At 41.8% G+C, this 22743-nt stretch overlaps 1 protein-coding gene across 2 annotated transcripts in view; it reads left to right on the forward strand.

The window, feature by feature from the left end:
* The first annotated feature begins 6785 nt into the window (after positions 1-6785).
* Positions 6786-22743, forward strand: part of RUFY2 (RUN and FYVE domain containing 2) — a 28491-nt gene continuing 12533 nt past the window's right edge. Inside the window, exons 1-12 of one of the 2 annotated variants that reach the window (XM_018567093.1) lie at positions 6786-6879; positions 9150-9259; positions 11222-11392; positions 12758-12875; positions 12976-13077; positions 13690-13813; positions 15812-15876; positions 16424-16489; positions 17251-17320; positions 18391-18492; positions 20617-20742; positions 21836-22000. In XM_018567093.1, coding sequence (XP_018422595.1) covers positions 9184-9259; positions 11222-11392; positions 12758-12875; positions 12976-13077; positions 13690-13813; positions 15812-15876; positions 16424-16489; positions 17251-17320; positions 18391-18492; positions 20617-20742; positions 21836-22000 — 1185 coding nt within the window. In that variant the 5' untranslated portion in view covers positions 6786-6879; positions 9150-9183. The remainder of the gene's footprint in view (positions 6880-9149; positions 9260-11221; positions 11393-12757; positions 12876-12975; positions 13078-13689; positions 13814-15811; positions 15877-16423; positions 16490-17250; positions 17321-18390; positions 18493-20616; positions 20743-21835; positions 22001-22743) is intronic. The other variant, XM_018567094.1, reaches the window with a different exon arrangement.

Here is a 22743-nt window from a genome sequence, read left to right on the forward strand (position 1 = left end):
TTTTTCTGCAAGCTACGGCGGCCATTTTGTTGTAGTTTTGTCTGGGCCGAATTTTAGTAGCTCCGCCCCCGCGACCATTTTTCTTGTGTTTTTCTCCTCTCTCTGCGGCGGCCATTTTGTTGGAGCCACGTTTTTCTTCCTCTCTAGTGCCCGACAGAGACCGCGCGCGGCTGTCTGCAACGTGCCGACTTCTCCTCACATCCTTCCATCGGGCTGAGCCCCAGAGTGTGTACCTGTGCCCTTGTGGGTGAGCCCCACCTTCCACATTACTTTCTGCACTTTGTACACTGGATGAGCCCCAGTGTTTCGTACCTATGCCTTTGTGGGTGAGCCCCAACTTCCACATTGCTTTCTGCAGTTTGTATACTGGATGAGCCCCAGTTTCACTGTATGAACCCCGGTGCAACTTGCCAGTGTGCCTTCTGTTTAGTGGATGAGCCCCACTATTGCATTTCCTTTCCACCTGTATCACTGTTATTATGGTGCCGTTTTTACTTATTGTCATGTCTGACCCTGCTGCACCGCTGAAATGCAAGCCTGGATTCAGGCGGCCGTTAGGCTTTGGCTACTGCCTTAGCTCCTACAATTGCCTGCGAACCCCCTCAGGCCTGTGCTGTCCATTCTGATGCGGAGTCGGCCGACTCCTTTATTTCACAAGCATCTGGGGACTCTCGCAGAGCGGATAAGCGTCCCTGGAAAGGGTCCAGCAAGTCGGCAAACAAAGGCAAGTGCCACGCTAAACGAGCTAAACGCTCCTCAGTCCCTGCTTCGGCGGGACGGTTATCTTACGCTTCCCCCTCGCGGGAAGCCCATCACCGCTCCTCTCAGGATGCCTTGGAAACCCAATCACCATTGGGTAGTGACGCGGGTGAGCCCCGCAGTGTCCAACTGGCCATTACCCAACAATGTTCGGACCCGGCGGATGCCGATTTGGTGCTTGACCCTACTGGGGAAGCGCTTTTTGACCCCAGATTCATTCGCCATCCCAGGTCATCGGAGTGGACTCCTCCGGACCATATTGCCAGATACCTGCAGGTCTGGCTACGTAAGCCTTTAGACAGGGAGGTCCGCAACCGCCTTCGGGCAGAATGCCCTCGACCCTCTATCCCAAGTAAGGTCTCAGCCACACCTGAATTTGACCAGTTTATGGTCACTTATATGAATAAAAAGGGTCGTGACCCCAGACGGGGTTTGGGAAAGGGCTTAAAGGCTACGCAGGACAAACTACTCGATGTCTCTGGTCCATTGACGCAGATCTTTGTCCTTGCGGATGAGGCTCTGGCACAAGGTACTTCTCTGGATCCCCGCTTAATCCTGGATTGCATCCAACGCTCTATCTGCCTGCTGGGCAATGCAAACACGGCAATATCCGCAGAACGCCGCAGGGCTGCACTGCTACGCATAGATGCCCGTCTGTCCGATATGGCGGAAAAAGAGTTGGGCGCTAAAGCTGATGGCAAACTCTTTGGTGAGCCCTTCATCACGGAGCTCAGGAAACATGCTGGCTCATTTACCTCCCTGGATAAGGTGGAGAGTTCCCTCAAGAGAGTTTTCCAGCACATTCTTGCGTGCCTGGCCGGACAATGACTCTTTGTCTTTAAAACAATTGTCGGCCAAGTTGACCACCTTGCTTTGTCTGGTCTCCTTTCGCCGTGTGTCTGATGTCAGGGCTTTTGATTATGATGCTCTGTCCTTCACACCGGATGGGGTCTCCTTTTCCCTATCTCGCCGCACTAAGACCTCGTCTTCTTCTGTTTCCTATCCCCGCTTTCCTGCGGAACCGTCCTTATGCGTAGTCCGTTGTCTTCAGGCTTATCTGCACAGGACGGCGGCTTCGCGTCGCCCTTACAAACACCAACTGCTTATTTCTTTTGTTCAGCCTTTTCTTCCTGTGTCGGCACCTACTCTGGCTAGGTGGGTGCGTTGGCTGCTCTCTCTCGCCAATGTGGACCCCTCTTTTGGTGCACATTCGATCCGGGGTGCAGCGGCATCTCAAGCTCACTCCTTTGGTGGTTCTCTCGCTGACATCATGCGGTCAGCGGATTGGTCCAGGGAATCTACATTTCGGACCTTCTACTTCAGACCGATTACACACCCCGCGACTTCTCTCCTTCAGCGTTAAAACTGCAAAATATGAAGCCTCCTGTCTTGCCATAAAATTGATGATTATTCTAGCTTTAGTGACCGAATAATCGGGATTTTATTAAAGACAGGAGGCGAATATTTTTCCCACCCGTGTCTATTACTGCTCGTCCCTACCCTTGGTGTATTACCGACATATATGTTTTGTCATGCTGTTTTATTGTACTTACTCCTTGCACGTTCATTTTTCTATACTGTTATGTCACAGTTGTTTGGTTTGCTGTTACGTTTTCGCTGTTTCTCTTGTTTCAGTTTAACAACTCGCTGTACTCTATGGCATTCCTAGAGTTCCGGATGGTTATTCTCAGGTTCGGTTTGGCCTTGGTTCCAGTTTGACTTCTCGTGTTTTTTTCTACCTGTTACGTTCATGGAGACTGCTTCCAAGAAAAGAGGATGGATCTTCGTGTGGGTGGACTTTATAACATGCTGTGTGCTGCTATTGGATACTTTTGTTTTCTGTTATGTTCCTTGCTGCTATGAGGTTTCAGTAAAGAAAGTTATGCAAAATATTCGCCTCCTGTCTTTAATAAAATCCTGATTATTCGGTCACTAAAGCTAGAATAATCATCAATTATACATCAGACAACTAATTATGATATACTTTTATTAGGGCTGTGGAAATTAAAGATTAATTTCCTGATTAATCATTAAACTTTTTGATCGATTAAAATTATTTTGATCGCTAATGAAAACATTCACCTCTCCGCCGGCTTCCGGGAGTCCCGTCATTTTATATTTATTTGTGATATGACTTCAAGACATGCATTTCATTCCATTATCCTGATAGCAGTGCGAGAAATAAATCTCGGATTCATATTCAAATATTATTTCATAGTAAGTGACACATATACACATGCAAAATATGCAGGTGGCTGTCAGAGTGCAGGATCTGATTGCTTTCCTCTAGATCTGCATAACCACAAGTTGCTGTCTTGCCTCATGTTACTATGACAACAAGCTCCTGTCCCCAGGATTTCCACCCACACACAGTTGTCATTGGTTAAGACTTTGAAAGACATTTTAAATATTCCTCACCATGTTTGCTCCAAATTAGCCTATAACTTACTTCCGAGTTCATAGTAACTGCAGTTCTGCTGGAATATGAAGTAGCTGAAGCATCATGAATCTAAAGCATTGTCTCCAACACAGTAAATTTTGATGAATTCCAAAAACAGATGAAAGCGAAAAATAAAAGAACTGTAAAAAGCTGACCTGGTTGATAGAGGATGACCATTGAAGAAAACATGATAGTGTCTGGTAGTAATGGGTGAATCTGCCCGGGTCCAATTAGCCAAGGTTTTGGCAAGCCATATTCAAATTTGGTGAACCCAAAATTAAAGGTGAATCCCACTGAAGTCTGGGAGGGGGGGTAATCTTGTACTTAAAGCCTATATCCAGAAACCAAAAACAACTATTCACTTTGCAGTAGGGCTAGTCACACACTGCAGGGGTAACTGCTTCTTAATGTCTTTAAAGCAGTTTTACTTACCTAATCTCCACTTCCCCAGCAGTCGGTGCTCACCTCTCTCCTCTCCATGCCGACTGTTGGAATCTCCCTCGGTATCCTCATGTCTAAGGGCCTGTTCACAACAGTTGCAGTGCATTCCGGCCCGATTCTAGCCAGAATGCACTGCCTCCCATTGTGGCCGGCTCACTTTTTAGTGGGGCCGGAGGGGGCGTGGCGGCCCATTCAAGTGAATGGCACCGTAGCCACGCCCTCCGGCCGCAATGCAATCACCCGCACTGGATCGCAAGGCACACTGTGCCTGCAGTCCGGTCCGGTGCGATCAAAATGCTGCAACTATTATGCACTATTTTGATCGCACAGCACTGGACCGGACCGCAGGCACAATGTTCCTTGCAATCCTGTGCGGGCGATCGCATTGCGGCCAGAGGGCATGGCTATGGTGCCATTCACTTCAATGGTCCACCACGCCCCCTCCGACCACACGAAATAGTGAGCCGGCCGCACTGCATATGGCGTGAAGTCGTGAACATACCCTAAAGCAGGGCTATGGACCTTCATAAGAGTCGGCGGTCCTCTGACTGCCAGAGCAGAGAGGGGAAGAGGCTGCAGGTGCCAGTCTTGCAGGCAGTGGGAGTAGGGATCAGGTAGGTAAAACTGCTTTAAAGAATACCCCTTGACATTAATGTGCAGTTAACCCTTGCAGTGCAGGACTAGCCCCACTGCAAAAGTGTTTTTCTGTCCAGGGATAAGCTTTAAATTCTGGTCATTTTTAGGGCTAGTAGGCAAACTATTATAAAAAAAAAAAGTCAGGGATAAAGTACTGGAGATAGAGAAAGAAAATGAAACCCTGATAACAATTCAAGAGTGAAGACTCAGATCATCATTATTGCTCATTGGTGACTGGTTCTCTCTAGATTTCGCACTGGACTCTGGACCTCACTGGGGATTTAGGTGTTCTTCTGTATAAAGTACCTAAAGAGAATCTGTCGTTGTGCCTGCTCAAGGAAATGTACAGGTACTGTTGTAGGAACAAATCCCAATCTGCTGATGCTCTCCTTTGCTGTGTTCACCTTACCCCCCCAGGCTCCATTGTTGAAGCCCCCTGATATCCCTGGTATTCCTGGGTATGGGGAGGATGCATGTGACCTCCTTACAGGATGTTGTGCTTGGGCATGAGAGGTCAATCATTGTTATGTTATACAGTAGGTCATTAACCTTGTGTAAGCTCTGACATCATCACAAACAGAACTTACACAGGGTTTGACTCCCAGCTTCAATGGGTGTTCTGAATAGGCAAAGTGACAGTCTCTTTAAAAGAAGCCTGTACTGAGAGAAATAAGGAGCTTGCCATTGCTGGCATTCTATTGAAAAATGCTATTTGCCTGGTTGTCTCTGGCTTCTACACTTACCAACAAAACAGGAGATGTAGGGGTCCCAAGACAAAGTGCCACCTCCCCCCGATACAGTATATAACAGATTGAAAATGTAATGGGGTTTTTTTGAAATGGCAAAGACCACAATCAGATCAACCACATTGATTAAAAATCTATTTTTATTATTTAACATGATACATTTTTTTCCATAACATCAAACAGTGAAAAACCAAACGACATAAAATATTTGTTCAACAACCACATCCGACCATTAATTTTCTAGACTCAATTGATTATATTCCACATAAATTCCACATAGATTTATCACCCATAAAGAGACAATGATTAGTTGCTTCTCTTTCATAAAGTTTTCAACAGGGTGGTTAACGTTGATAATTCATGTAGCAATCCAACCTTCAATGCTTTTCATATTAAGGCCTCATTCACATGAGAAAAAGTCGGCACGTACAGCTCCGTGCTGCGTGCGCAGCCGTTTCGGGCAGCTCCCAGGAAGGACAGATGCTGTGTGTGATTAGTACGCAGACCCTGTCCTTCTCTATGGGAGTATGCGGCCATATGCCGCCCTACGCTCACCCCAAGTGCAGGTCCGTACGGGTGCGGGTGTCCCAGCTCGGATGCAGACAGGATCGATCCTGTCACCGGTACGGACACCCGCACGGCCGTGCAGGGTGGGTGAGCGTAGGGTGGCGTATGCCATAGAGAAGGACTAATCACACGCAGCACCTGTCCTTTCCGGGAGCTGCTCGATACGGCCGCGCACGCAGCACGGAGCTGTACGTGCTGGTTTTTTGTTGTGTGAATGAGGGCTTAAGCTTCTTCTGGAAAGGTAAAGAAATCTATAATTTTAGGATTTTAAAGAATCCATATAAGTACCAACAGCATGTAATCATCATATTCCACATAAGGATTTCCGGATAGATTGGTGGATAACAATTGCTTACTTGCTAGCATCTTATAGTAGTTATGGTATAATGGTCAAACAAAAGAATATTTTGATTGTCATAAGGAATAGATGCCATTTGTCATAAGGAATAGATGTGGGGGTAGCCCCACTACTGCAAGGGTTGAGAACATTTTTGCCTGGAGTTCTGTTTAAAAGTGGACAAGAGTTTGCTATACTTACCTCTAGCCCAGTCCTGTGATGTTTGCAAGCTCCATCGCCAACACCGACATCTTCCCCCAGTCTTCTTGCATGTTCAGTGTCTTTGGCTGTCCTGGGATGATGTAGCTCCTATGCGTGTACATGGTGGTTAGTTTACCCGTGCGCCAAAGCTTGCCCAGCTCCATGCACATTTAGGAGAAACATTGCTGGCAGACAGATGAGCAGGTTTTATTGCAGATGATACATACAATAGGGAATTTGTGGAGCAGACAGAATCTGGAGCAGTTGCCCATGGCAATTAATCAGCTTCTATCTTTAATTTTCAAAGTTTAACTGAACACACTGAAGATGGTTACTATGGGCAACTGCTCCAGATTCTGCCTGCTCCAGTTTTCATAAATTCCCCCCAAAGTCTCTTCTGCAATAATAACATCCTGCCTCCCAGCAATTTTTCATCATATGAAATGTACCATTCTCACATGACTATGCATTTACAATAATTACACACATACATCATAAGCAGGCTAAGCATGTTACCTCATCCTCTAATGTCAGTATGGAGTAACTGAGCCGTGGCAGCCAGCTGTACGTTCAGCACCCTGGACAGAAGCCCATCCTCCGTACACTATGTGCGTAGCGCGCAATTCTCGAAGCTGCCGCACGCTGACCTTCCTAGCTGTGACGCTGAGTTCATGCGCAGTTCGGGCTGTCTTTGGGCGGACTCTGAAGAAGCAGAAAGAGGCTGCTGGACGTCTTGCATCTTGCTGAGTGAGGTAAGTTGCTTCTCTTGCCAGTCCTAGGGGGTTATGGGGGATTTGGACTATTCTGCAGGCAGGGAAGATGGGCAGTCGTTATGCCTGGTAGACATGGAAGGGGTATATAGGGCAGCTGGTCGGGAGTCTGCCATCAGCACCCTCTCTCTGTCTGTGCATTAGTGCATTAGGAAACCCATTGTGTGTAAACGATGTGCAGTCATCTGGAGGGGAGCATTGTGATAGCTACTTCAGGGGCATATCGTGTGTATACTGTCATCTATGAATTGACACTTAAGGTGCTGAACAAACTGTTGCTCCAAAGATGGCTCCACAATGACGCTTTGTTCAGAGATGTAACTGGATATAATCAGTTCTGCTTATAAAGGCAGATTCTACTTTGTGCAAAAAAATTCATAAATGAGGTCATATTGCAAAAATAAATGTGCATTTGTTTGTTTGTTTTTTGCATTAGAGTCTGCATACAATTGCAACTGTGATCAGTGCAATGCACAGGCCTCTGCAGAGCATTCCTCCAGCCCCAGGTCTGTATTGTGATAGACAAATTGGGTAATTCCCTGCCCTGCAGCTATATGTTACAAAGGGGGCAGTGAATGCCACTGCTGCCACCTAAGCAGTGGGTTTTTCAGCTTTGAGTGGACTTAGGTGAACTGGGTTCACACGAAGCCCAAACTCATCTCTAGTCTGTATCAAGGAACAGACCTTCAGTTATGGAGCTGGAGGACTTATCAATGGACTAGTAGTAGCAGTTATTTTCATTCATGGCACCCACACTAAATATGGGTGCAACATGGAACATGTTAGTACAGGTGGAATTAACTTTTAAGGGAGACAGTAGGAATCATATTTCCCAAAACCTTGCTTACTATATATTTTAACTTTTTTTTCATTTGCAGTAAAAGAGGCAAATCTTCTGATTTTGTAGGCAAACCGCTAAATATACAGCGGAAAATGTAATGTTCTAATGTAGACACCCCTGTCAGACAGTACTACCGTGTTTCCCCGAAAGTAAGACCTACCCCGAAAATAAGACCTAGCACTATCTTCAGGGACCTCACTTCTCTACAGCAGTTAAAGCAGTACAGCTTGGTCACGCCGCAGCTGAAACGGATCCCAACAATTATGTCTGGATTCGCACAGCTACGTGAGTGACAGCTGGCTCTCCCTACGTAGAGGCAGAGCCAACTGTACCCGCCCCCTCCCCCGTCCGTTCTGCCAGTCAGCGCTGGAGGATCAGACACGGGAGGAGAGAATCCAGTAACTCCCCTGTCATGGCTCTCTGCAGTGACAGGATCGAGAAGTGAGCGAGCGCTGGTATGTGTTCGATCACTTCCCGATCTCCTGAGCCGACCTGTGACGGTCTCATTGTCACAGGTCGGCTCAGATTATGAGGCTGAGTGAAAAGCACTCACTTCTCCTTTAGGACTCATCTCTTCAATGAAGCCTATCCCACCTCAACCTGACCACTGAACTATCACTTTCTTACACAGTTCATACCCACACAGCTACCTCCTCATGTATCACTTGCCCCTCCCTTTTAGATTGTAAGCCCTCAGGGGCAGGGCCCTCCTTATCATCTTTTCTTGAATTGTATTGTGATTGTAATGTCTCCCTTATAATGTAAAGCGCTGCGCAAACTGTTGGCGCTATATAAATCCTGTATAATAATAATAATTCATAAAATGCATTGCGTTAACACGTGTGCTTTTGTGCATTAAGGCCTGCCGCTTTAAGGTTCTATAATCTCTCCCAAAAAAAAGACTCCATCTCTCATCCGAGGGGCTCCTCAGACGCTTGTGCATGGTGTAAGAATTATTTTATTTGGAGTTCAAATCCTGCATTCTCTTATGCCCTGCACCAGGGGCAGTCAACCTGGGCTCTCCAGCTGTGACGAAATTAGAAATCCTTCATGTTTCAGCCTCTGGGAGTCATGCCTGTGGCCGTAGGAGTCTTGCAATGCCTTATGGGACTTCCACAACAGCTGGAGTGCCGAGGTTGTCTTCCCCTGCCTTTCTCTAGGCTGCGGATGTGCTACTCTTCTGCTTACTGAACACACAGTTCATCAGTTACATACTGAGTATTCTTTATCCTGCTCATGGTTTGCATGTACCTAGCATACTTTATGTATCTGCAACAGAGTGTGCATGTCTACATTGACAGTAATTCAATTGATTGTGTGTGGGTAGATTCAGTATTTTGTTTTATCTGAGAATAAATAAAGACCTGAGATGATAGTAGACCTGTAATTCCTTTATCTCTTTCCTCTACAGATCATTGTAATAAGAGTGGCATCTTCTATTTATTATGGCTCAGTTTGGAGCACCAAGGAACCCTGTAAACTGGGTCTCCCACCTCACCGCAGCTGTGGTATCTCAGCCAGGTACATGATTCTACTCCACTGACATTGTATACAAAAGTAACACTGACAACATTATAGAAGGAATACCTTTCTACTAACTCTGTCCTCTGCTGTAATGTATTTTTAGGGCTGCGGAAATTAACGATTAATCCCTCGATTAATCGTTAATTTTTTTGATCGGTCAAAATAATCGAACAGGAAAATTTTAATCATTACCAGCCCTATTTATTTTTACTGCAAATCAGAGAAGTATTGCTTTATTTCTGACTAGTGTTGTCATATGAACCTCAGCATATGTTCAAGCCCAAATCCAGACAGAACCTATTTAGTAAGGAAAGATACAAGCTTTTGTCAGTTTTTTCTTTCTGATGGAGAGATTTGACCTTGTAATATGGGCAGCACAGTGGCTTAGTTGTTAGCACTCCTGCCTTCAGACACTACCTGCATCAAGTTTGCATGTTCTCCCTGTGCTTGTGTGGGTTCCTTCCGACTACTCTGATTTTCTCCCACACTCCAAAAACATGCTGGTGGGTAATTTGCTCCAGTCTAAATTGGTAAGCTCCTTGAGGGCAGGGACTGATGCAAATGTACAATTTGTAAAGCACTGCATACGTTGTTGGCGCTATATAAATACTTATAAATAAATACCTGTAAATAATAGACACCTATAAATAAATAATACCTTTAAATAAGAAATTAATAAATAAATGCGCTATATAAATATCTGCAAAAAAAACAAGCATAGAAAATGATAAGAAATCTCTTAAACTGGAACACAGACAAAATTTTTTTTTTTTTGTAGAATAAGGATGGGTTAAATTTCAGATTGTATTGCTGCCTATACCTTCCAGACAAGCATTGCCCATTGTCCTGTATGGGCATCACAGGAACAGAAAGTAAGGCAATATCTCTCCAATGGGGTCACAGCCACCAGTGAAATTTAAGAGACGTTCTAGCTCTTTCCAACTCTTACAAATACAAAAAAAATGGCTAGACCTAAGCTTTCAGTGTTCAAATGTAACAATATAATATGTGAAGATGAGTTTGTGAGAGTATGTGCCTGATGACTGTCAGTTAAGTATCTGGATGCTCAGACAATCTATTTTGTTTCACTGTGCAATAAAAATTGAAGTTTTCTAACATTTCAGATTGGGACACAGGTTTAGCAGGATTGCTGTGTTCTCTCCTTTTTAGATGCATGCAGCTAATATGCTTGGTAGAATAATGATACCATGGCCGGATTTACACTTTTTGCTACCACCACTTTAAAGAAAAAAATAATCTGCACCATTTGTTAACATAACACTTAGTCCAGTTTGCTCAGTGCAGTAACACTGGTATGGTACTAAATGTAATGTTGCTTTTAGGATCTGATAGTGTTTTCCAAGCATTAGATGTGTAACACTAATTGCCTGCCCTGACTACATGAGATGTATACTAGTAGGTAAACGGCAGCAGTCCAGAGGATGGGATCTGCATCAGCAAGCATGGGCACGAGTGGTAATTTTCGGGAGGGCAATGTCTGATTTATTGTGTGCGCTTAAATGGAAACAGCACCATGCTTACCCATACTGTAAACTACATAGTGGTTACCCGTAATAGGTTTACACATTTGTACATTACAAGGTATGGGAAACACTACCCTATAATAAAACAATAGTGTAGCTGCCACATTCCCTATGCATGGCAGGAGATTAAAGCAAACGATTGATTGATTGATTGATTGATTGATGGGGTGACCCTGTCAATTTTAATTATTATCTGATTTTAGTTGTGTGTTCTAATTGTGCTTATCAATGTAGAATTATTTTCATCCTCAGAGTACTATTTGTTAATAAAACTTCATTCTAAGTGAGCATAGCGATTATCAAAGAGAGTTCTTTGGTCTAATAATCCTATTTCGTATTTGATTTTACATATATCATTTGTGGATCATTTCTACTGACTATATTGTATATGTTGTTTTCACTTGTGTACCAACAGCAAAAGATCCAGCTGTAGTTGAGCGGGCAAATCTGCTGAACATGGCTAAGCTAAGTATAAAAGGACTCATTGAATCCGCTCTGAGCTATGGCCGTACTTTGGATTCAGATTACCCTCCTCTTCAGCAGTTCTTTGTTGTAATGGAACATTGCCTCAAGCATGGCCTTAAAGGTACAGTATGCTACTGGAACTAGTGAGAGTTATTACTACTACATAGATATTTTGCCAGAGCAGCCCAGGGCCTATATGCATAGGTATCATTACATTACAGTTTCGTGATAGTAGGTATTGTTATAGTTTTTTGTTTTATTACTTTTATTCACATAAACTATTTGCTATTAAGTGTAAGCCCTGGGAAATGGCAGTACAGTATTAAATGTCCTCACATTTAATTATAGCTCCTAACCCCCTGGTCTTTTCTTCATTATAGGATCTGAATGTTTTTTATTTCTTTTTGTATTTGTACTGTGTACTAGCCTAGCCTTTCTCAACCAGGGTGCTGTGGCGTATTATTCTGCATTGATATATAATGCATTGCTGGGATTTGTAGTCCTCTATAGCCGGTTGCCATTCGGCTTTGCTGTATAATGTATCACTGGGATTTGTAGTCCTCTCTAGCTGATGGTATTATTTTGCATTTCTGTATAATGTATTTCTGGGATATGTAGTACTCTATAGCTGGTGTATCTGTAAAAAAATAAGTCAAGGCAACTGGACTTGCTGTTTTTTTTTTGAAGACGTTTCACTGATCATCCAACCAGCTTTCTCAATTCAGAATTGATTCTTCATTCTGAATTGAGAAAGCTAGTCGGATGTCCAGTGAAACGTCTTCAAGAAAAATACAGCAAGTCCAGTTGCCTTGACTTATTTTTTACAGATATACCATGACCTGGATAAATATGAGAACCTTCACAGATCTATAGCTGGTGGTTTTCTTAATTGCTGTATAATGTATTGCTGAGATTTGTAGTCCCTCTATAGTTTGGAGTCAGTGTCAGAACTACCAGGGGTGCAGCATTTGTCATTTAATCAATCATTAGTCTGTATTGTAGTAGAAAAACTGACACATACTAAAAAAAGTATCAGTAATTGGTATCGGCAAACACTTTATCGATACTCATGCTCGGTCGGGAAAAAATGGTATCGTGCATCCCGAATTATTAAGTAAAAGAAAGTGCAAAGCAGTACCATAAATTCAAGTTCTGTAGCAGCTTAATATTGGACTATGTTATCTGATAATGCCATTCACTTTCAGTAGCTTGGAGAAAGCATGTTAGATGAAGTCAGGCAGTTGAGAGGGCAGCTACTGTTAGACCTCGGGTTACCTCTCAGCTCCAGAGTTGTCCTTATACAAAGTAAGTAAATCTGTACTAGGGGACAAATTTACATTTTCCATTAGTAAACTTGCACCGGTATTAAGAATTGGTTCTCTTTAAGTAAGGAGATACATAGGTGATGGTTAAACACTTGAATTTGCATTGCTATATGTTACAGCCACTTTTATTTTCAAACATTTCTTTTTGTGTGGATTTATAGTGAGAAAATCATTTTTGAGCTTTAACAGAACCATATGGGGTCCCCTGGAACTGGTGGAGAAGCTGTGTCCAGAAGCTGAGGAGATTGCAGCCAGCGTGCGAGACTTACCAGGACTCAGGTGTGCCAATTTATGTTGCAGGGTAACCTATTCCTGCACCGCTCTTCGAAAGCCATAATTGCTGATGAGGATACTAATAAACCTTTTATCTCAACTGCAGAACACCTCTTGGACGAGCCAGAGCCTGGCTGAGGTTATCAATGATGCAGAAGAAACTGGCAGACTATCTTCGTTGTCTGATCATGCGTAGGGATCTCTTGAGGTTTGTTACTGAGTTATATATTGATTTTTACATTTTCTAGGGACTGTAGAAAGTAGTCCACACCGGAAAAGCATTGACTAATATGTGGTAGAAAAAAACTGACAGTGTGTACTAAATATATGTTTTATTGCTTCATGTATTATTAATGCTAGCCCTGTATATTGTATTTGTTTCCTGGAAGTAGTCCAGGAAACTGTCCCATAATACTGTGAATCTCAAAAGATCTGGAATCATCTTCAAGGCAAACACTCTGCTTTCTTCTATGATGCCCTGGTTGTATTGGTTTTTAGGGGGGGTGGAGGGGTGCTTGCTATCATTTATTCATACTTTCATAAGAATCAGGTTGTGCATGTTGTGTGATTTGGGATATTAATAACCCCATACAGGTGTCTGTCTTGATTGTAAATCATAAATGATATTTCCTCATGTATGGCCAGCTCTGGCCCACTTTGCCATCACTATCTGCACAATTATATTTCTGCACAGTGTTGCCACAACTATATTATATAAAATATGTTGGTGTTATTTTCACTTCCATGTTTGCAGAAACCTTTGCTGTAGTTTGAATAAACTTTTATATTTATCGTGCATTGCTCTTACTTTCTTATTTAGTGAGTTTTATGAAAATTATGCAGTGATGATGGAAGAAGAAGGGACAGTAATTGTTGGATTGTTGGTTGGATTGAATGTGATTGATGCCAATCTCTGTGTCAAAGGAGAAGACCTAGATTCACAAGTATGTTACATATAATAGTTGTAATGTTTTTAGCACATGTGATCCATTATAATGTTTAATGTGCAGTGGTTCAAGACTGAGATTGTCTTTACTATGCAAAATAAGTGTATTAGAAGCTTTCAATGCAAACACTTTTTGCGTTTTTAGTTTAGATTGTTGGAGTAGAAATAAACCCAACTGAATGACATTTAGTTCAAGCACTGTACATCATAAACGATTGCCATTTTTCCATACTGTTTTCACCCGGTTTTTTTTTTTTAATCTCTGTGCTGCTGATCTCCTTCAGTTACATGCACTTACTCTAGTGTCAGCTGTATGTCATTGCTCCGGACTGGCCTACACAGGGGGGGCACATATGGAAGTGTAACAACTCAGCACAGTTGGGACGTAGTTGTTATCCAATAGCAGAAAATACCTGAACGAGGACCTTTATGGCCAGACAACCCAGTATTAATAAATAATGAAGAAAATAAAAATATATATATATATAAAAACAATTTTAAACTACATTAACATGTTAAAGCGTCATGGAATTTTAGTATTTGGGTTTAGATCTATTTAAGTAAAGTATTTTTTTCTAGCAAATAATTAATTATAGATTTTACTAGTAATGAATACTGTATAAGCCTACATGCCATCTGTGATAAATGGGAAACATTGGTTAGCAAAAAACAAAGGGGGGGATTTATCAAAAATGTAGCAGACAGAATTTGGAGCAGTTGCACATGCCAACCAATCAGCTTCTCTCTTCAGTTGGTCCAGGTAAACTTTGAAAATGAAAAAGAGAGAAGCTGATTGGTTGCCATGGGCAACTGCTCCAGATTCTGTCTGCTCTGATAAATTCCCCTCAATGTATTCTCACTTGTCTCACAATGTATCACATTTTATATTATTCTATGCTGCAACAAATCGGATAAACAACAATTTCAAACCTAACCTAAAAATCCAAATATCTGTGGTGTTCCCAGGGCCGGTGCAATTTTTTTTTCCTACATGGGCGAAGGTGCATTTTTGCTGCTGCTCTACTTGGCTCTTCATACCGGAGCTGAGAGATGGCTCTGATCACACCTCTCTGCACTCCCTCTCTCTCTTCCTGGCCGCTCTGAAGCTGCAGCGGCCGGGAGGAGAGAGCGCAGAGAGGTGTGATCGCCGCCGCAGCGACCGTCTTAAAGGGGCGACCTCCCAGTCGCATCTTTCCGCTCCCCCACAGCAGCGCCCTCAGGCAGATGCTTGACCTGCCTATATGGTAGCGCCGGCCCTGGGTGTTCCTCTAACAAAGTGATATTTCTTCACCCCATTGTAAAGAACTATTTTCCAGGGCACAGAATAGTACAGGGAACTCAGTGGCAACTTAGTAAGGATGAGCTCAGGTTCAGTCTGAATCTGAGTTTGTTCAAACCTGGAATAAAACTGCCAGTGCAGGCCCAATCAGCTGAGCATTCTCCTCCCAGCACCTGCATGTAAACAAAGGGGCAGGATGCTGGTGACAGGATTGACCTTGTATGACCACATGGTCATTAGTAAATATACTCCTGTGACCCAAAAGAAGAAGTATAGCAAAATAAAAAATAAAAAGGTTTGTCTTTGCTTCTATTTTAAACACGTCAGGGGTTACAGGGTTATTATTTTTTTTGATTGGCACAGTTTGATCTGCAAGTATTTACACACTGTTAACTTTTAATAGCTAACTATTGCCTGTTCTGACCACAAGATCTACCCAACATAGAAAAAGATTTGGCTTGGATACTTCAGGTAGGTGGGGCTTATTTGGTATGGCAGGTTGGATTTAATAAGGAAGTCCAGAAAGTGTTCATTAAAATCTTGTACTACTGTCATACTGTAATGCTGTCATACACTCACCTCTGGGCTGCCCTTTGCTGGTTTGAGAATTGTAAAAACTTGCTTCTTTCATGTTTTTTCATGAAACGTTCATGTTTACACATTACTGGTCCAACAGATAGAGGTAGTATTTGTAATTTTATTCCTTTTCTTTGTTAGGTTGGGGTCATTGATTTCTCCATATACTTAAAATCTGATGAAGACAATCATGATCGGGAAGGAAGGTAAGATTATGCCGAGGACAATTTTTTCATGTTCTGTTTAGTATTCACATCATTGGTCCTTGTGATTCTGCGCTGAATGTAGTGATTTAGGGGGAGGCCAAAGTAGTGTTTAAGCTTGCTGGCTCCCTTTCGCCCCCATACACTCCAAATGACTTGTCGCTATGATGGGCTGCCTCACTGGCCCCTAGAAATGTGCGAGAGTAGGGCATGCTTTAGAACGAACAGGCTTATCAGAATAGCACAGCATTTGGGTAGAGCAAGCTGGTGCCTAAACATTATACCCATGAACAGCTTTACCTGGTTAATCATTTACTGCAGTATAGCTTGTTTGTCTTCCATCCCTAGAACAAAATGCATGAATACTTCTCGAGCAGCCTCTCCCCATTTTAACTGAAAGCTAACTACCCCTTTAATTCCCAATAATACCTTTATTCTGTACATATAGCTTTATCTGGGCATTATTTACACACTTGCACATTTTGGTGTTTTTATTTTTTTTAAACTGGATATATGCAGTAATAATAACAGTTGTTGTCCCTTTTGGAAGGAATGTGCACATTTCTGCAATACTGGACCAGAAGAATTATGTTGAAGAACTTAATAGACAACTGAAGTAAGTCTGTGACAAAATAAATAGGTAATATTATCATTTTATGCAATTATAATCCCTTCTACTGAAATACACATCTGAACTTAGTCTCAGCACTTAGATTTTTTGCTCTGCATTGTGCTTTGCAGTACAGTTTATTTAGCAGTTCTAAATTAAGGATAGTCAAACATAACCTGATACCTGTAAACATAACAAAGGTAAGACTGTGGTATAGGGGTTACCTCCAAAGCAAATATGAGCACTTTTTCAGATAACCAGTATTTTGGAAAACCTTTATCCCCAGTAGAAAAAAAGCACCAACCCCTTTCTCGCACATGCAGTAGATTCGTGCATTAGCCAAATAGTTGAAATAGGACGAGGTGAATCCTAGTGTAAGCATAGGCAGAGCTGCATGTTTTTGGAAGCCTCACTGGTTGCATTCAAATTTGAGGATTCTGAACTTTTAAACATCAGGTTAACACTCTCCATAGGCAGGCATAACATTTCACTAGGTAAATATAATGATTTGCCATTTCACACCTGTCAAATGTTTATGTTTTTTCTTTAATATGGAGGGAATGTAATATGTCCCTGCTAAATGGGGGGAATGCTATAGTAACCACAATGAAATACAGATGTTGGCGAATGTCAAAGAATGTTTTTTTTTTTCACTTGACGCATGTGTTGGAGAATGTTTTGGGATTAGCTTTTGGTGCATCTTTTATCAATCTTCACTTAGAAGTATTAAAGCAAATTCTCTAATTAACTTTCCTGCTTGCTCACAGTGGTACTGTTGGCAGTCTTCATACAAGAATTGATACAATGGAAAAGTCAAACGCAAAGCTCATTGAAGAGGTATGGAAGTGGTGAAATGCATATGTATAAAATTCATTGTTTTATAATCTGCTTTATGTGTAATGTATATGAAAACACCATATATAACCCAGTGTATATGTATTCAGTCATGAACAGTTTAAAAACTTTACCACAGAATGTAATCAGTTCATTCAGAATTTAAAACAAAAACCCACCACATTCTTTTTCTCTATTCACTTTTGCCAAAGAGAGTTTACAATATTGTTAAATGTTAGGATTATGGTTGTCTTTCTTGCTTACCACTGAGGCTGAATCAATGCATGTGTTAGTAGAGTATAAGCATGCATTCTGCCTATGGTGTTATTCTTTTTAGATAAAAGGTCTTGTCCGGGTACTTCTTTCTTTACAAGTGTGGTGCTGCAGTCATCTTTAGTATTTGTAATATGATCTGTTGCTTTATTTCTTTATTGGTTAATTCTTTATATTGCTTTCTGTTCTTTCTTTGTAATTCTTAAATATTATTAATTCTCTATTAGTGTAGTTATTAGTAAGATCATTATTTGCTTTACCCTTGTCTAATACAGATTATTTGCCGAGAGAGGTTGTTAAGACCTACTCTGCTTATATTTGTGCAGTTTATAAGTTACTACCCAATTTTGAGGCCAAGAGATAACTGCATGGATATCAAATGGCTTGAATGGAAGACATAACTGAGGGCTTCATTGACTTGTGTATGCAGGTCAGCCAGTTAGTCTTGCTGTACCATGGATGATATAAATTTATATATGTCCAAAACTTCACTTCCTTCCACTGGAGTGGCTTGGGTGCCTCAAGATTGTGCATACTTTTTAAAGGGTGCGATAACTACAAAAAAAGGTTAAAAAAACACTGATCTAGAACTATCTCCCATCCATTGAATTACTATCCAATTTCTCCCACACTCAGGTGACACCCCCTCAGCTTCACCCAGGTCTTTACTTGCAAATGTGCAACTGCAGTAAATATGAATGTGTACATGTTTGATAAATATTTATAAACTCTGTTAATACATTTGTATTGGATTGTTTTGTGTTTATGTCTTTTTGCTGAGATTTGTGTTTTTGTTTTAGTTAGCTATAGCCAAGAATAATATTATCAAATTGCAAGAGGAAAACCATCAATTAAGGAACGACAATGCCATGATTTTCATGAAAGCCCATCAACATCTAGAGGTAGAAATCTTTTTTTTTTTGTTGTTGTTTGTTTTTGTTTTCTACATAAAGAGATGCTAATATTATTCTGACATGCTTAATCCTTTAAGGCCTCATTCACACACAACGCAAGAGAAAATTGTATATTGCGTATATACGCGTACATGCGTGCACTAAATGCAATCCCAGAATGCATAATTCGTAATAGAAATTTTAATGAACTGTACGCACATATATGCGCGTGAAATACGCTGCCCGGACGCATCTCGGTTCCATTCTGTTTTTGCGCATTTTTACGCTAGGCAAATATACAGCTCCATACGCAGCTATGTGTATGGAGCCATTTATGTGCATATACTGCATATGGTACAATACGCGCGGCAGTGTGAATGAGGCCTAAAAGTAAGAGTTCACCTCTCTCTTACCATGCTCATAGCTGGAGCATTACTGCATACAAAAATAACTGTACTTTGGTATTTGTCCAGTGGCTATAAAAAAAAAAGACTCTGTGAGGTGTATTAAAGATTTAGCGTGCTTATTGGGTATCTCAACTTTCGACGTTGCATGATATGGCACTGTATATGTTACAATAATACTGTAAATTTTAATTTCATATTGGCTCAAACACTGTACAGGCAGTCCCCGGGTTACGGACAATCCGTACTTACGAACGGGGTCCACAGTACTCCTAAATGTACCAGTACATTTAGGAGAACTGTGGCTGCAGCGGCCTGTGTCCCTTCAAATCCCCGCTGCTCTCCGCGCCTGTGTTTTGGCGGAGGCAGCGGGGACACAGACCGCTGCATTGCTCCGCTGCCACCCCCCCCCTCCTGTACATGGTTACAATCCTACCAGGAAGTGCCAAGCTGTCCAGGGCAGAGAGCTGCAAATTACACAGTCTGGCACATACCGCCTGAATCAAATTAGAGCCATACCCAGTCTGCTATTGGATATTGTAAAATGCAATAGCCAATAGCAAGCTGGCTATTGCTCCCAGCATTAAAATAAAAAAAAAGAAGTTTAATTTTTTTTTTTAAATTAAAAAGAAAAAAAATGTTAAACAAATAAAAAAAATAAAGTTTATAAAATTAAAAATAGAAAAAAAACTTTTTTTTGGCGTGTCATTTTAAATAAAAAACATTTTTTATTATATTATAATCTTCTGAACAACAGGAACAGACAGTAAAACTAAAGTGACCCTTCCCTATGCTATTTAAAACTAAAAAATGTTTTTTTTGGCTGGCGTTACACTTAAAAAATGCACCTGTTCCGACTTACATACAAATTCAAGTTAAAGGAGAACTATGAGGTGAGTGCTTTTCACTCACCTCATAGTTGTAGCCGACCTGTGACAATGAGACTGTCACAGGTCGGCTCAGTAGATCGGGAGGTGAGCGAACACATACCGGGTTCGCTCGCCTCTCGATCCTGTCACTGCTCTCTGCCGTGACAGGGGGAGGGGCTGGATTCCCCTCTCCCCGCTCCGATCTGCCAGCGCTGACTGGCGGAAAGGACGGTGGAGGGGGCGGGTACAGCTGGCTCTGCCTCTAGATAGGCAGAGCCAGCTGTCACTCACGCAGCTGGGCGGATCCCGTCATCTAAGTCGTGATCCGCTCCGGCTGCGGCGTCTCAGTATACCGCGAGCTGTAGCTCACGGTATACTGAGCTTAGGGTAACGGGAGGACGCTAGTTTGTGTCCTCCCGTTACCCTAAGGAGAACTATGGGGAAAAACACAGACCCCATAGTTCTCCTTTTAAGTACAAACCTAAAGTCCCTATCTTGTATGTAACCCGGGGACTGCCTGTATATGAAGACGACCTACCTCCAACACATTTCACATTGTTGCTAGTGATGTTAGTGAAAGACTGCTTATTCCGTTTGGTTGTTCTTTCATTGGAAAGCTAGCTGAAATTGCCTTAAAATTACTGTGTGTAGCCAGCATAGTACCTTTATATAAATCTGCCCTGGGCTAATTGTTGCTGTATTAACAAAGGTGTAAATGAATCCAGCATAGCTGATTGTATATAGTTAAAAATTTCCACCCATTGTATTTTTCGCATTTTTTTTAAGATGACTATATTTCAGCATTTTTTTTACAGTCCACTTCATTAGTACAACTTTTAATGTAAAATTGTAAATATGAGGTTTATACACAGGCAGCCAAGGCCAGTATTGAAGCAGAACAGATGTACAGACAGCATACAAGACATGGTCTGAATGAAATCTTTACTGAGATATGTACACATCATGAAGACTCGCAGCTGAGACAGGTGGGTCTGAATGCATAGCCAGTCATCACACTGATAAATACAACCCCTGAGATTATGGATGTAAAGCTTCCCCCTTGTCAAGTTCATAATTTATACTGGATGGCTGCAAAAAAGGGATGAAGATAACCAAAAACCCCGAATAAAACATCCAAACAAGCCTATTTCTTATCACTTCTGTCAATTTGAATTAGAACAGGAGACAGACCGCACTGAATTTTTTTTTTAGGAGTTTAAGAAAGGTTTAGAAAGCCAATCATGGTTTTATTTCTGCATGTCACTTGTAGCTTCTACTTCATGTTTAAAGTGACACTGAATGCATTTTTAAGATTTAACTCCTGAGTTCAAATACCCTATTAACAAAAAAGCTATTAACAAAGGGACTAGGAGGATCAAAAGTAGCCACCCTCCAGAAGGAAGGACAGTGTCCGCACCAATTCAGAGATGATTTGAGGATCTACAGCCGAGTGATACACAAATAAGATACATTTTTGTTCATTGGAAACTTGAATGTATTTTTAAGACTTAACTACTGAGTTTGGTGTCACTTTAATACTGCAGTTCTTAGTTAAAGGAGAACTATGAGGTGAGGGATTTTCACTCAACTTCATAGTTCGAGGCAACGTGTGACAATGAAACTGTCATACCGTCGCTCGCTCACTTCTCGATCATGTCCTTGCAGAGAGCTGTGACTGCCACTCACGGCTCCCGGTAGGGATTCTCCCCGCTACGATCCTCCAGCGCTGAGTGAAGGAACGGACGGGGGAGGGGGCGGCACAGCTGGCTCTGCCTCTAGATAGGCAGAGCTAGCTGTCACTCACGCAGCTGGGTGGATCTCGACAGTAATGTCGGGATCCGTCCCAGCTGCGGCGGTCTCAGTATACCGCGAGCTGTAGCTGTGGTATACGGAGCTTTGGGTCACGGGAGGACGCTAGTATATGTCCTCCCGTGACCCTTAGGAGAACTATGGGGAAAAGCCCGACCCCATAGTTCTCCTTTAAGGGAACACTTGAAGTTATAGGACTTTGCCACAAAGTGATCTTTGTAACTTTTGTGACCCTGCAACCCCTTCTTGTTCTTTTTTTCACCATCTTAGGAATCAGACACTGATCTTGATCCAGCAAGAGTGCAGCATGAAATTGAACTTGCGGTGAAGTTGTTGGAGAAAGACATTCTAGAAAAGCAAGATACTCTTATTGGACTAAAGGAACAACTGGAAGAAGTAAAATCAATTAACTTTGAGATGTATCAGAAAATGCAGGTAAGGAGGCCTGAGGGAACTTCCTTTAGGGCCCATTTACCCTTTAGCGTTTTGTTGCGGTAATGCACATGTATTAAGTGTTGCATTAAGGCAGCCCAATCATTATGAATGGGCTGCCAGTGCACTACAATGCATAAGTGTGAATGGGCCCTTACCCTGCCATGTACTAATTTGCTTGCTCTTCATTGATCAATTTCTATCCATTAACTTACTGCAGTTGTTTGTGTACTCCTCATTGACGTGATTGCAGTCATTTGTAAAAAAAATAGAACAAAGATGCATTTTGTTTGCAATGATTTACCAGGAGCTTGCTTTAATTTTCCAATCTGCAATAAGAATAAGAAACTAACTGCTGACATCTGATTGGCTACTGTGGGAATTGTGTTTGTGCGTGTGTATGTATGTATAAATATAAAACAACCAGCACTCCCTAGTTTACCCAACCACTAAATAGATCTTTATGCATTTATATATGTATATCTATATATGTGTGTATATATATATATATAACCATGTAATAAATGCATATTGTAGTGTATTCAGACCCTAACAATGTACTTCTTTTATTTGGTCCCTTTGGATCTGTTAAATATACCATTGAAAACATTTTTGTATAGCTACACTCTTATCACTTATATTGTTCTCAGCTATCAGCTATACATAATGCACACCAACCCCCCCATGTTATGGAGAAGAGGGAGGTATTCTGTAATCTGGTGACCAGACTGCTCCTCTATAGATTC

This window comes from Nanorana parkeri, unplaced genomic scaffold, assembly GCF_000935625.1.
Source record: "Nanorana parkeri isolate BGI_ZX_2015 unplaced genomic scaffold, ASM93562v1 scaffold1005, whole genome shotgun sequence".
In the NCBI taxonomy this organism is placed as follows: Eukaryota; Metazoa; Chordata; class Amphibia; order Anura; family Dicroglossidae; genus Nanorana; species Nanorana parkeri.